The sequence below is a fragment of the Mixophyes fleayi genome, chromosome 7, assembly GCF_038048845.1.
Source record: "Mixophyes fleayi isolate aMixFle1 chromosome 7, aMixFle1.hap1, whole genome shotgun sequence".
In the NCBI taxonomy this organism is placed as follows: Eukaryota; Metazoa; Chordata; class Amphibia; order Anura; family Limnodynastidae; genus Mixophyes; species Mixophyes fleayi.
In genome coordinates, this window is record NC_134408.1 from 75,978,614 (window position 1) to 75,994,266 (window position 15,653).

Consider the following 15,653-nt stretch of genomic DNA (forward strand, 5'->3'; position numbering starts at 1 on the left):
AGGGATTGGTGTCATTTCTGATTCAGAGCAAACATTATCCTCTAATGCCTTACTGTTATCTTGCAGCTCTGCTTTGACGCGTAACAGTAGTTGTGCACCACTTGTAGGCTCGGTAACATTTTTAGATCTGCCACTAATAGCCAAAGGTGAAGGCCTCATTCTCCCTTTGCCACTGCATGTGTAGAATGGCATGTTGGCAATTTTTTTTTTATCGGCACTTAACTTTTGCTCAGTAACACTTCTTTTTCGCTTCAACACAGTAAATTTTTTGGGGGTTTTTGTTTTTTGGACTGATTTCGAAACACTGTGTAGTTTGACATCGCCTTGCCCAGATGACGTACTGGGAACACTAACATCAGGACTGGTGACAGAACCTGGTTGCTCATTCTGATCATATGTGGACTGCTGTGAATCCATTCTGAGCGCAAAGCACTTGTAGTGGTAAAAATTATTTGGTAAGATACTGCTGACAAATATGACTTTTGACAGCCAGAAATATTCATGCACAATTATGGGGGACATCCCAAAAGCACTGGGGAGTGCTAAAAATTATTTGGTAGATACTACTGACAGATGTTATGATCTGCCTTATAGTTTTGTACCTGTGCATTTTACCCTGTGTTATTATTTGCCTTGTTTTCCTGTGTGCATATTACCCTGCAGTACCTGTGATCCTCCAGAGGTGCTGTTGTTTGGCCTTCCTATCAGGGGTTAACCAGCACTGCTTATTAATCATCCACACCTGTCTGTGGCCTATATATGCCTGCATTTTTCTGTATCCTTTGCTGGTCATTGAAGTTCCTGGCCTGCTCATGTGGCTCTGTTCCTGAATTACCTGCATGTATCTCTGTTCCTGGTTTCAGTTAAGTTATGGGCTGCATTTCTTTATCATTTACTGTTGTCTGCCAAGATCTGGAAATCCATTGTTTCATTCAACTTGAACTATTTACTGTTTATTTGCCTTCCCTGGACTATACCTTTACTGCAATAAACAGTTTAAACATTTATATCATGTGTGTGACTCCATGGCTGTAATCAAGGAATGGGTTTTGAACAGAACCATAACAACAGATAGTAATTTTGACAGCCAGAAATATTTATGCACAATTATGGGGGACACCCCAAAAGCACTGGGGAGTGCTAAAAATTATTTGGTATATACTGCTGACAGATAGTAATTTTGACAGCCAGAAATATTTATGCACAATTATGGGGGACACCCCAAAAGCACTGGGGAGTGCCAAATATGAAAAAAAAACAAAAAACCTCTATCCTCCTCTCTTCTCTAGCGATTTTTGCAATTGGAATTAGAATATTGGATTCTCTGTCCCTGCTCTAATCAGCCTGTGACTACACCCTGCTCTCTCCCTCTGTCAAATGGCGATGGATTGCTGTGGAGGCGTGTATTTCTTATCTTGAAGTATCGCGAGAACCGAGCCCTGAGATCCGACGACGTCACGATGACGTTCGGCCTCGATTTGGATTCGGAGCGGGCGGAAGAGTACCGAGCTACTCAGCTCGGTACTCGAATACCCAAAGTTCGGGTGGGTTCGGTTCTCGGGGAACCGGACCCACTCATCTCTATTTTAGAGTGAGTTTAATATAAAACCAGAGAAACCAGAAAATGTGTGTGTGGTGACAGTTTTTCTTTAGTAACCACTAAATTCAAGGTTGGAATGTGGTATACAGGAGCCAACAGTAAATTCAGTTCTAAGAGTAGGATTAAAAAATTTAACGTATGTAGAAAACAAATTTCAGACCCTAAATGCACAGTAATAAATTTGACATAAAAATGGGAAACAAACAAACTTTTCCCATTATTTATAAAATTCACTGCATTTGAAAGTTTGTACTCAAAATATTGATCTTATATTGCTTACCTGATGGATCAAAGTCCTGAAAATAATCTGGGCAGCGCTGTGCAGAAATATCTCCTGCTGCTGCATCACCCCAACATAACCAGCCATCCCATGTCCTGTTACAAAACTGACCTATGCAAAAATTAGACAATACATATATAAATACACAATAAATGTCAACTTAAATAAATAAATAAGATATACATAACAATTAATGTTAGTCACAAAAAATCACAAACACGTGCAAGCATTTTATACAGATAACTGGAGTAGTTTCATAAAACTGTGGCTTGAAATACTTGTCCTAGACTTATTGAGATACTCAACATAATAAAAGTGTTAAATAGACAGCTTCATTTTGGTTACTAATAAGCATTAAGTTTGGACAATACAACATAATGAAAAGGGGATATAAAATCACAATTCAATCGTCTATAAAAATGCTTGATTCTTGAATTTTCAATACTGACTCCAGACTTGTCCTAGACTTTCCAGATTGCCTTTTGCCCCTACCTTGGCAAGTTTAATTCCTGGGCAGTATTCTCCAACCTAAGCCTGTCTTTGGCAATTTTATTTGATCTCTACTCGTCGTTGGAATTAACTGCCACCTAGTGAGATGCAGTGTCTGGGTATTCTGCAGCAAAGTTCAAGGTTTCAAAAAACACAGGTGACTTCTACAATGCCCATTAGATTCTGCATTCCAAGAAAGACTGTGGAAACTGGTGACCAAGATGATCCAAATCCCTATGTGGAGATCATGAGATGATTAAAGTTGGTTCTTATATTCCCTGCACCTGTTTGGTGAAAACTGCAACCCTATCAGATCAATGGAAAATGTTTTTTTTCCATTTTCTATGTATTTGATTCACCAATAAGGTACATGAGAAATATTGGGAATCAATTTGCACTATATTTCAATCTTCTGATTCATTGGCTCCTTAACCCAATCTAGGAGCTCGGAAGAACTGCCTCTGCATGTGGAAGTGATCTTATTTACTGGCATCATAGCTTTGCAAAAGGGGGTGACAGAGCTTTAGGTGAAAATGTCTCAAATAATTGTGTTCTGACAGGACTGACTTTACATAAGATTAACAGGAGAACTCTGGGAGTGGATAATGGGACAATTAACGGCAAATAACCTCCTGAAATACTAAGCAAATTCTCAACCCAACTTGACCCCTCTTATTGGACTAGGGCAGCGAAGACCCTGGGTACCTCAACGCAGGCAGTTGGTGCAAAATAAAGAAATGTTTATGTGTAAACAGAACATTGTGCACCACTCTACATTAAGTGTTAAAACAGTCTAGCCACACTCGTCTCATACATCTCCAACTACTCGAGTCTTTCTCTCTGGGTCCTGTTGCCAGACAGGGCAGCAGCTAAGCTATTTTGTCTCCACAGTTGCAATGGGTCCACACCGATAAGCTAAGCCATCCATTACTTGCAAGGTTTGTGTCTGTGGAACTGGATTTGTAACGTACCATAATAACCAACCAGTTCCAATCATAGAACTTGTACCATCCTAGCATTTGGACTCTTATTCCAGTCACCTACAGATAATCCAATCCATTGCTGTCCTGTGTTGAACCTACCTACCAGAGTTAATGCTAAGCCTGCTACGCTGCTGACCTGATCCTAAATAAGCAGTCAGGAAGAAACAGCCACAATCACCAGCACAAAGGTACTGCAGCAGCTGCACCCAACACCCAGTGAAGGAGCCTGGTGGTGGCAATGACTACTCCCTTACAACTGGTGTGCATTTTGCACTCACAGTGGTTGAGTGTCTGATTGATCAGTAGCAGCAGGTGACAGACGGTAAGAGGTCTTGTCTTGAAAAAAGCAGCCTCCGCAAAAAGTGAGTTTTTCGTTTGCCGAGTATGCCAAATCCAAATCTGATTAAATGTATTTCTTTCTGTACAACTGTTTGTATTGCCCATTGCCCTTTACAGTTTGTTTTGGTGTGTACTTGATTGCAATGTCTATCCATACCTTACTTGTCCAGCACCTGTAAAATGCTGTCACTTTTTTCAAATACTGTGCAGTAATTATGCAGAAATTGTGCTTAATTCACTCACTAATTTGTATTTGCTTGGCTGCCTCAGCCATTCTGTCCATTGAGTACTCTTTGACCTGATAAACTATTTCTATCTTCATTGTTTCTTGAGCTGAGATCCTTATTGGTCTGCAGTACTTGTAGCCTACTTCACACCACAGTGGTTTATGAGTTTACTTATGTTGTTATCCTTCCTACTTGTTGCTATTGACTATGAAAACCCTTCAATGCTATCATTTCAGTTGAAACTCTGTTCCAGAAGAGTTTGCTGTGGGCCCAAAAACACAAGCAAGAAAACTGTCTGCATCCACATCTCCTATTATATACATCATGTTTTAAGGGTTACCATATGCCCTGGTTTTCCCAGGACAGTCCAGATTTTTCCATCAGAGATCTTTGACTCACAATGCTTTGTTTCTCATGATTTAGGCTCCTGAATTCACAGGGCAAGCAAAGATACATCTCTATTACCATTTTAACTTATTCCACACTTGTAAAAAAATGTGCTGACCTGGGCAAATATCAGATTAATTTAAAAAGATTAAGATTCATTCATAATTAATACCATGCCTATTTGACCAAAGATATGTAAATTATTAAATTAACAGTGAGGTGTGTAAACATATCAGTTATAAAAAAAAGAATTACCTTCCTTTCCATGCGGTGACTCCTGCATTATTTTTTGATAGCACTCATACTGTGCTGTCATAATCTTGTGCTTTGTAACACTGACATAAGTAGGAATCTCCTTTTCAATTGGGCGTTGAGGCTCTTCTGTCTGAAGTGTCAATGTATGAGTCTTAAAAAAAAAAAAAAAAAAATAGGATATTAATAGCATATATTTAATTATATTTCACTGTCCACATATATAAGGAACTTTAAAATAATTAAACTAATCACTAGTAGCAATGAAGGAAGAACTATAGGCCATGGGCCTGATTAAAAGTTTGACATAGGTCCATTTTCACCATATACAAAAGAAACTTGCATAAAGTGTGCCGAACTGTGCATACAACTATATACTGAGTTAAGCATATGCAGACTTACTTACACTTGGAAAGGTAGGTCAGCAGCATTCATATGCAAGTTTAGTACAGTAATGGCATGGAGACACAAGTCAACCACGCAACTTAGAGGAGAGTCTGATTTTGACTTGCATGTACACTTAAGATACATCTTTTTGGAGGCATATCTTTATCTGTCCTGTTGGCTTGGTGCAAGTGTTAGAGTTGATAATGATGACTGCCATTTTTGCACCAAACACTAGAATTAATGTTGAATGTATCTTAAGGTATGTGCAAGTAAAAAGAAAGCTGCAGAAACGTAAAAGTGCACAGTTGCATTTTGTTGGCAATTTTACGTTTAACTTTAAAACAGGCCCTATATCTGTAATGTGAACTTTAGAGCTCCGATTTTTATAAGGAACTGCCTTTTACTGTAATTCCTTTAATTGTTGACATCTCAAGGTGAAAAATTACGTGACTTTATTTAGAATCTATTGTCTTAGGTACCTATTATTCATTTCATTGTCAAAAAGAAATCTGTCACACACAGGAATTATTCCTTTGCTCCTCCAGGACTCATTCACACATATGCATTTGGAAAGTGGGTTAAAATTCATGTAAACTAAAGCATGGCTTAGACATGTTTCCATTTTAAGACATTTCCCATGCAATCTCATATGTTGGGCTTTAACCCAGTGGTTGAAGTAGAGATGCTCTGGCTCAGTTTTTGGAAAACCAAGCCCAACCTGAACACTGCTGAGCAGTCTCAGTACTTTTGCGCACCCTCAAAACTGAAAACGAGGCAAAACGTCATCATCGCGCCGTTGGATCTTGCGAGTTTTGGATTCTATAAGTACTACCCTCCACAGAGATCCGGCACCATTTCACAGAGAGAAACAGAAGGGGTAGCAGGGTTCTTGGCAGTCTCCAGTGCAGTTGGGCAGCATCATTAATGAAAATTAAAGAGAAGGGTTGGCAGTGTTCTTAAAAGTCTCCAGTGACATTCTACAGAGTTATAGCTGCCACAGAAATAGGAGAGGTGCCAGTGCTCTTGCCAGTCTACAGTCTACGTGCCATTGCTCATTGTCAGTGCTGAAAGAGAAATAATAGGGCTGGCAGAGTTCTTAAAAGTCTACAGTCACAGGGCGTGGTCTGAACGCCATGGCTGGAGGACATGCACCACACTAGCTCTGATACAGAGTTGCCCAAAAATTCAGTATTTGAGCCAACAACACTCAATCCTGACCACAAAATTGTGGAATACAAGAAACCTAACACTTACACGGGTCATCTCAGCTCTCTGACCTCGCTGGACAGATCTAAACATCACGACAGAGCCGCGGCCTGTTTTCCCGCCAATCTAATGGGGACGGAGCGGGTATCCCGGACTGTCTGCCCTGAGACATTCTGGGCTTTCCAGCCTCACATGAAAGGGTTGGCACACCGGAGCGGAGACAGTAGTGACGAGGCAGGACACACATAGCCAGCTGCAGCCACTCGGTCAGACCTGGCACCACCAGCAGAGAGTCACTGCTTGAATGGCAGCCCACCACAGCTAACCGCTGCCTAGGGTGACTGCTATCGCTACTTGGCCCTGGAGAGCTTGCTCCCATGACCCTGGAGGAAGAAGTCTGAGCAACTTACCTGCAGTGAGTTCTCCGGCGGTCTGTGTTCGGTGGAATGGCCCACCGCTGTCCTCCTGTCTCCTCCCTGTGACTCCCTGCATCTGCTGTGCTGGGATCTCCTGCCTGACTGGATCGTCTCACCTGAACCCTTCAGTGAACAGTGAGCACCCCCACTTTTTTTTCAAGTGGCTCACCTCCACCTCTACTCAGGTCAGCAATTCAATTGAACAGTTCAGATCGATCACAAACTCACAGTGTGGTACTCTGCTGCCACCCTGTGGCTACTCACAGAAATTACATCTTCTGTATATTATATTTCCTGCTACATTATCAGTACCTATGTCATACTGATGTTCTAAACAACACTTTTATTACCCAGTAGCGAGAAATTTGATGTAAATCCTCAATGAGGCAGTGATACATAACGATTCTTTCTATTGTACAGTACCGCAGCTAAACAATATTACATTGGCCGTCTCAAGTTCACAAGTTTCAAGTCTACACCTCTGAATCTGATCATCTTTTGAGACGGGGCATATTGGATACATTGAAACACTCTCCCATGTAGACCTCAGTGCGCGCTCGCTGGGATGGCTGCCTAGACCAAATGTGAGGGGACGAGATCAGCGACAACCCTTATTTTGCACTATGTACTACAAATAAAGACTACTACACTGTTTATAATTTGCTGAACACGATCAGGGCAAGGACCGGAAGAGCTCTGATAAGAAAAATTCTAAAAAACCTCTGGAGACCTCCCAACGCTCTGATCTTTGCACATATCTGAAACCTCCCTTGGTCCTAGAAGAATCTGATACGGCATCTTCCCCTGCAGCTTCTACCTCTTCATCCCCTGATCCACATCAGGAGGGCAAACGGCGCCAGGGCGGGCCTGTAGAAAATGATCAGCCGGACCTTTCTCAAGTCATGCAAATGCTTAAATCTCTTCAAACTAAACAAGAGCTACCCTTCAAAAAAGATTTTGAGACATTGGAAGCTAAATTGCAAGAAATCGTCCACCAAGAAGTGGCAACGTTACAAGCTGATATTGCCCATCTTGGTCATCGCCTGGTAGCTCTGGAGGAACACAAGGAAAAAGGTGAAGATCGCTTTACAGCCCTAGAACACCCAGTGGCTGAACAGGCGAAGGCCCTGCAATGGTTCCAGCATAAGTTGGATGATTTGGACAACCGAGGCCATCGGAATAACTTATGAATACGAGGTCTACCGGAGGAGGTTTCCACCCAGGGCCTGATAGATGCTCTAACAAAGGTGTTTAATGAAGTCCTGGAATTACCACCGGAGAATGTAATCGTATTCGTCAGGGCTCACAGGGCTCTACGTCCCAAGGGGGCCCCATCGGCACGACCCAGGGACGTTGTCGCCTTCACTATTATACCCAGAAAGATATGAGAGTGCGCAAGATGAGGGGTCTCCAAAATTTCAAGTTTAATGGACAAGAAATATACATTTTTCCGGACTTTTCTTGGCACACACTACAACATCGGAGGATGCTCAGGCCTCTAACAGAGGAACTCCAAAAAAGGTCCATTAATTATCGATGGGGTTTACCGTTCCAATTGCAGGTCACGCATGATGGGAAATCGGCAGTGCTCAGGAATCCGTTGGATTTGCCGGTCTTTTGCACTACTTTGAACATTCCGCTAGTCTCCCTTACTGAATGGCAGGACTGTCACCAGCGTTTACCCGGCGGTAGAAGATCACAGAGATGAAGGGTTTCAACTGTCAGGAAGACCAAAACGGTCGCCACAAAAATGCCTGAACCAGCAGGCTCAAGGGGACACTTGAACGCACATGTTGAGTGCTGTTTTCCATTCCTTGGTTGGGGTCTTGCCCCGGGACTTATATCCAGAGGTCCTCAGCAAATGCAAAAGTCTGCCTACCTTTTTTAGGAGGCTCTCGGTCCTCCGGGAGAACTTGTTGTCAGTCATTCCTAGTTTTTCTATTTCTCTATGTTCTCACCTTTATTTCTACAGGTTCTCCAATTGAGTCTGATCGCCTCGTGGTCTCGCCCGTACACAAATGTTAGGAGGTTGTAATCAAGACTTTGGTGAGACTCTGCTTTCAAAACAAAGCCCTAGCTCCTTATTGTTCCGCCTGTTACAGTTTTTCAGGGACTGGCTGCCTTACAAGATCAGCGTAGCTATGTTTGATGCATTCCCCTTTGTTTGACAGAATCCAATGTGGAGCTCTCTAGTTCCTAATTATTCGTTCCTTTTCACATCAGTTGATATTCAATATGTTATGTGTTCATGCCATACAATACTACTACTACTATAATGGTTATGATAGTACGTATACATTTTTAAGTTGCTGCACTGCCTCCTCATGCTGTGGTCCTAGGTGCGTACCTTAATGGGCTTCTCTGGAGGTGTAGTGCATATCATTTCTCATGTTTGATTGTCGTTGTTGTCGCTCCCCTCAGTGCTCCTAGGCTGATTGGTTTGTTTTTTCCCGGGCCATGTACGGACTGCGGTCCTTGGTTTCCCGGAACGGTCTTATATATTTGTTACAGAATATAAGTTTTATGATTTTTTTGTTATTTCAACATAAGCATTTATTCTTCCCTAATCCTCTTTCCCTCCCCTCTTTCCCAATCCACTCTCATTTTCTCTCTTCCACTCACACTAATGCAATTAATCTCCTCTCCTTTTCTTGGAAGTTCGCATGTTGCCACCTAGTACTGTTAGGTAATGGCGGGTAAGCTCAGATGTGTCACCCTTAATGTTAAGGGTTTAAATGTCCCAGAAAAACGGTCCCGATTGCTCCGAGACCTCATAGCTAAGAAAATTAATGTGGCTTTCCTCCAGGAAACGCACTTTAAACAAGGGTCGGCACCTCGATTGCATAGTCACCACTACCCTCATTCATTCACGAGTAATAATTCTGAGAATAAGTCCCTGGGAGCGGCAATCATCTTGTCCAGATGTTTTCCTGTCCAAAACATAGTTACGCACACACTACAAGAAGGTAGGAGCCTAGTGGTGACATGTGAAATTTCTACTCAAATGTATACCTTTGTGAATATTTAGGGTCCGAATTCTAAACAACCTGTATTTTTAGATGCGCTCCTAGACAAGGTGGATCCGATTAAGAAAGGTATTCTCATAGTGGGTGGCGATTTCAACTGGGTTCTTTTCCCCGTGATGGACACTTCCTCAGGGACCGCCAGATTCTCCGGTAAGCTGTATCGGAAGGTGAGAAGCACTATACACGAACACCAGCTGGTCGATACATGGCATCTTAAACACCCCACGGACCGAGACTACAAATTCTTCTCACACCCACACAATACTTACTCAAGACTGGACTATTTCTTTCTGTCACATAACCATTTGCCTTTGATTTTGGACGTAACTATAGGTCAGGTTACCTGGTCTGACCATGCACCAGTATATCTAAAGCTCTCTACCCACAGGTCAGGCCACCGACCTTTCACTTGGAGGCTAAATGAGCTCTTGATTCAGGAGGCTCTTAACAAATTATTGATAGAGGCAGCCTTGAAGGAATATGTGCAAACTAATGACACTCCTGACGTCTCTAAAATCTCACTGTGGGAAGCACATGAATGCGTCATCCGAGGCAAACTCATCCAAATGGGGGCAGTCAGGAAGCGGGAAAAGATTGCACTCACGGACTCTCTCCTGGAAAAAAATAAGACTTTAGAAACAAGACACAAATCCTCTCTGGAATCCACGGTTATGACAGAGTTGACAGACGCTAGGATGGCCCTGAACCAACTAATGATGGATAAAATTAAACTAGTCCTCCGTAAGTGCCAAAACAAATTCTACCAATGGGGGGGATAAAGCAGAGAAACTTCTAGCTCGTGCTCTGCGAACACAGAGAGCCTAACTCTATATCCCTCAAATTCAAACAGAATCAGAGACCCTGTTACTACATACGTCGGATATTGCCATGACATTTCATGCTTATTATACTAAACTTTATAACTTGCCCAACTCATCTCACGCAGATAGGTGCACGACTAAACAGACCCGCATTGAAGAATATTTCTCCTTTTTCTCTATCCGATCACCGTCTCCTCTCCTTCCCTCTCTCTTCTCCTGCTCCCCTCCCCCTGCCTAAACCTACTCTGTCCATACGCAACCTTGACGCTCTTAACCCGGCCTCTCTGTCCTCCTCTCTCGATACCCTCCTTTCTCCCCTTTCCTCCCTGGCCTGCCCCAACCAGGCGGTCTCTCTCTACAATCGCACCCTCACCTGTGCTCTGGATGCAGTCGCCCCTGCCCACTCCGTCCACTCTCGCTGCTCCAAACCCCAACCCTAGCACTCCAAATTTACCCGCTTCCTCCAAAAATGCTCCCGTACCGCTGAACGCCACTGGAGAAAATCCCGCTCCCTGGCTGACTTCCTTCACTTTAAATTTATCCTTTCATCCTACAGCTCTGCACTCTCACTCGCTAAACAATCTTTCTTTAAATCCCTCATCTCGTCCCAATCCTCTAACCCCCGCCACCTCTTCACCACCTTCAGCACTCCTGGCCCCTCCCCCTCCTCCCACCCCCTCCTCCCTGACTGCCTCCGACTTCGCCTCCTTTTTCTCCTCTAAAATTGAGGCCATCAGACTTGAAATCTCCTCCTCCACTCTCTCGTCCACCCCCCCCCCCACTCTTCCATCCTCCCCCCTAGCCACCTTCCCCTCCACTCCTTCCGCCCCACCACGGACAAGGAAGTCCACTCTCTCATTTCATCCTCCCCCCTCTACCTGTCCCCTGGATCCCATCCCCTCCCACCTTCTTCACTCCCTTTTCCCCACCACCTGTTCCCACCTCTTTAATCTTTCCCTCTCCACCGGCATCTTCCCTTCCTCCTTCAAACATGCTCTCGTATCCCCCATTCTTAAGAAACCTAATCTTGACCCCACTTCTCCCTCCAACTATCGCCCCATATATCTCCTCCCCTTTGCCTCCAAAATTCTCGAGAGGCTCGACTGCAGCCGTCTCTCCTCCTACCTTTCTGAACATTCCCTCCTTGATCCTCTCCAGTCTGGTTTCCGCCCCCTTCACTCCACTGAAACTGCCCTGGCTAAAGTCACCAATGATCTCCTCTCTGCTAAAGCCAGGGGCCACTTCTCCCTTCTCATCCTCCTTGATCTCTCTGCAGCCTTTGACACCGTCGACCACCCTCTCCTCCTCCACACCCTCCAGTCTTTTTGCCTCTCCGGTCCAGTCTTGTCCTGGTTCACCTCTTACCTTGCTGACCATTCCTTCTCCGTCACCACCTCTGGGTCTCTCTCCCCCCCTGTCCACCCTTCCAGTCAGGGTCCCTCAGGGTTCTGTTCTGGGACCCTTACTCTTCTTTCTATACACCTCTTCCCTGGGTGAACTCATCAGCTCCTATGGCCTCAACTACCACCTCTACGCAGACAACACTCAACTATACCTCTCCTCTCCTGATCTCTCTCCCTCCCTCCTCTCTAGGGTGTCCGCCTGCCTCTCTGCCATCTCCTCCTGGATGTCCTCTCTATTCCTCAAACTTAACCTCGCCAAAACTGAACTCATAGGGCCTGATTCATTAGTGACCTTATCTGCCGTTTTTTGCTTATCTTAAGCAAATCCACTCTGTGTATGCTCAGAAAAGGGAGATAAGAAGCAAAATCCACTGCGTAAGTGAAGAATTTCTTAAGTTAAGATGAAAATCCATCTTAACTTCAATCTTATCTCCCTGTTTCTTCTTAAAAATAATCATCTTAACTTTTGCACAAGATAAGATCACTAATAAATCAGGCCCATAGTCTTTCCTCCCCCTCACACCTCACCCCCTTCTGACCTCTCTATCATTTTCGACAACACCTCTATCTCCCCTGTCCCCCAACTTCGCTGCCTCTGTGTCATCCTCGACTTCTCTCTCTCCTTTGGCCCCCACATTCTCTCTCTTGCTAAATCCTGCCGCTTCCAGCTGCGTAACATCGCTCGCATCCGGCCCTTCCTTTCTCAAGATGCCACCAAATGTCTTATTCACTCTATGATCATCTCCCGCTTGGACTACTGTAACCTCCTCCTCACTGGACTCCCCCAATCTCAACTCGCTCCCCTTCGATCTGTATTTAACGCAGCCGCTAGGCTTATCTTCCTTTCTCGCCGCTCGTCTGTCTCCCCCCCCCTCTACCAATCCCTTCACTGGCTCCCCTTCCCCTACAGAATCCTCTTCAAGCTCCTCACTCTTACATACAAGGCCCTTGCCAACTCCACTGCACCCTACATCTCCACCCTCCTCTCTATTCATGCTCCATCCCACCCTCTCCGATCTGCCAATGACCGTCGCCTCTCTTCCCCCCCCCCCCCGATCACCTCCTCCCACGCGCGTATCCAAGACTTCGCCCACACGGCCCTCCTCCACTGGAACAAGCTCCCTCCCTCCATCAAAACTTTCCCTAATCTGTCCAGTTTCAAACGGGCTTTAAAAACCCACCTTTTTCTTAAAGTCTTCCAGTCTCCCACTTAACTTCCTACCTTTTCTTCTGCCTCTTCCCCGTCATTCCCCTTCCCTTATCCTCATCCTCCTTCTGTCCCTCTCTCCCCCGTGTCTCTCTGTCTGTCTACCCCACTCCTTGGATTGTACGCTCCTTTGAGCAGGGTCATCTCTCCTCCTGTCTAAACTTTCCCACATTAGAGGTGGAATCCGTACAATTATTAGAGGAAACCTTCACCACTGAGGAACTGGAAGAGGCGATTAAGACGACGCCTTCGGGGAAAAGCCCGGGACCTGATGGTTTCACCATCTCATATTACAAAACTTTCAAAACTATCTAGTTCCTCTCATGCTTCAAGCTTTTAATTCTGTCTTGGCCCATACGTATTTTTCTCCCCAATCTTTGGCCGCTCATATTACTGTTTTGCCAAAGGAAGGGAAAGACCCAACATTATGTTCTAGTTATAGGCCCATTTCTTTACTTAATGGGGATATAAAGCTATATGCTAAGTTGATAGCAAACAGGTTGAAACCACACTTATCTCAAATTATTCATTCTGACCAGGTAGGGTTTGTCCCAGGGAGGGAGGCGCGGGACAACACCACAAAACTAATCAATTTGGTGCAGTTTGCAACGACCACCAATACACCGACAGTTCTTTTATCCACGGACGCTGAAAATGCGTTTGATAGAGTGGATTGGGAGTTTATGCGAGGGATCCTCAGCCATTTGGGTCTTGGTCCGTTGAGCTTGGCTCGGATCGCCGTCCTGTATTCACAGCCGACGGCAAGGGTTAAGGCCAATGGAGAGTTGTCAGAACCTATTGTCATCTCAAATGGTACTAGACAGGGCTGCCCCCTGTCCCCGTTGATTTTTATTTTGTGTATGGAAGCCTTGGCTCGCTCCATCTGGGCTAACCCTGACATTTCTGGTATACAGATGGGGGACAAAAACTTCAAGCTTGCGCACTTTGCTGATGACTTGCTGGCCATCCTTACTAACCCTCTAATTTCAATCCCTAATATAGTATCGGAATTCCACACTTTTGGCGAACTCTCCAGTTTTAAAATTAACTACTCAAAATCTGTGGCACTTAACATTTCTGCGCCTGCGGCAGTAGCTGAAGGCCTGAAACCATCTTTCCCATTCACCTGGCATCCCACATGACTCAAATACTTGGGGGTGATTATTAACAAAGACACCTGGAAGATATTTGAAGAAAATTTTGTGCCCATCACCAATACAGTTTGTAATGATCTGAGGAATTGGCTCCCGAAAGGTTTTTCACTGATAGGTAGAGTCAACGTGGTAAAAATGAATCTGTTGTCTCGGATTCTTTACCTTCTTCAAGCCTTATGGTTTAAGACATTACATAAAGCAGTTCGGGATTTTGTGTGAAAAGGTAGGCGACCCCAGTTTAGATACAACATATTATATATGCGAAAACATGCTGGGGGTCTACAACTTCCTCACTTCACTTAGTATTACGAAACTGTTATGTTAAATAGAGTATTGGACTGGACGAGACAGGGGCCTGACAAACAATAGGTCTGGATTGAGAGCTACATCTCGGGCAAGTCACTTCAATTTACAACCTGTTTGTCGTCTATTGCTAAAATTGTACACCCGACTGTTACCCCAACTCTGGCTAGATGGTCAAAAATAGCTCAGTCCCACATATTTTCTCTCGATACTCACCTCTGACACAGACTTTTGACAACCCAGAATTCCCCCAGGCCTTACTGACTTTCAGATATTGGATTGGGACGGGTCTCCATCGTGTTGGCCAGCTGGTGGGCGTCTCTGGGGCTTTACCTTTTGCCGATCTCCAGTCCAAATGAGAACTACCAAGTAAGGAGATATGGAGACATATACAGCGTCTACATTATCTAGGCTCCACGGGGATTCGGGAGTCCGCGGGACGGTCGCTTACTCAGTTTGAAACACTATGTACCACTTTATCATATCCAAGGCATACATTATCATTAATTTATAGTATCCTTATTGAACATTCCTTCAGTAAAAGACCCACTTTCATACGGGATTGGGAACGTGAATTGGAATGTCCAATAACGAACAAGATTGGAAAGACATTTTTTTACGCACACAGGCTAGTTCGATTAGCATATAAATAAATTGAAACTCAGTACAAGGTTATGACGAGATGGTACCGATGCCCAAGTCTACTTGCCAAGATATTTCCAGGGCTGCCAAATATGTGCTGGCGATGCCAGATGGCTCCAGGTACCCCATTACATATATGGTGGGAGTGCACGGCGCTTAGACACTTCTGGGACGCAGTTCTCCTTTTAGCTAAGGCTATAGTAGGTGTGAAGCTACCCAATTGCCCTAAATATTGGCTACTGAATGACAACAAAATGTTACAGTTAAAAATCTATGTAATGCGGCAAAGGTCCACTGGAGATCGCCAAACGCTCCTACCATTAAAGAGTGGTTTACACGTTTGGAGTTCTACAGAACAATGGACAAGATGCTTTATTCATCAATGGATAAATATAGAAAATACTATTTTGTGTGGTTCGAGTGGCTTGAATTCAAGGATAAACCATTAAGTGGAATAACTGAACCCTCTTACATATTCCCTCTAGACCTACCTTTTCTTCCCCCTTTTACCGTATTTCTTCTTTCCCCCAT

At 44.2% G+C, this 15,653-nt stretch overlaps 1 protein-coding gene across 1 annotated transcript in view; it reads right to left on the minus strand.

Annotated features, from left to right (window-relative positions):
* CALCRL (calcitonin receptor like receptor) overlaps window positions 1-15,653 on the minus strand; it is a 303,255-nt gene that overhangs the window by 204,526 nt on the left and 83,076 nt on the right. Inside the window, exons 3-4 of the mRNA XM_075179990.1 lie at window positions 4,561-4,711; window positions 1,881-1,991 (exon numbers count right to left, since the gene is read on the minus strand). Of these exons, the coding sequence (XP_075036091.1) occupies window positions 1,881-1,991; window positions 4,561-4,711 (262 nt within the window). The remainder of the gene's footprint in view (window positions 1-1,880; window positions 1,992-4,560; window positions 4,712-15,653) is intronic.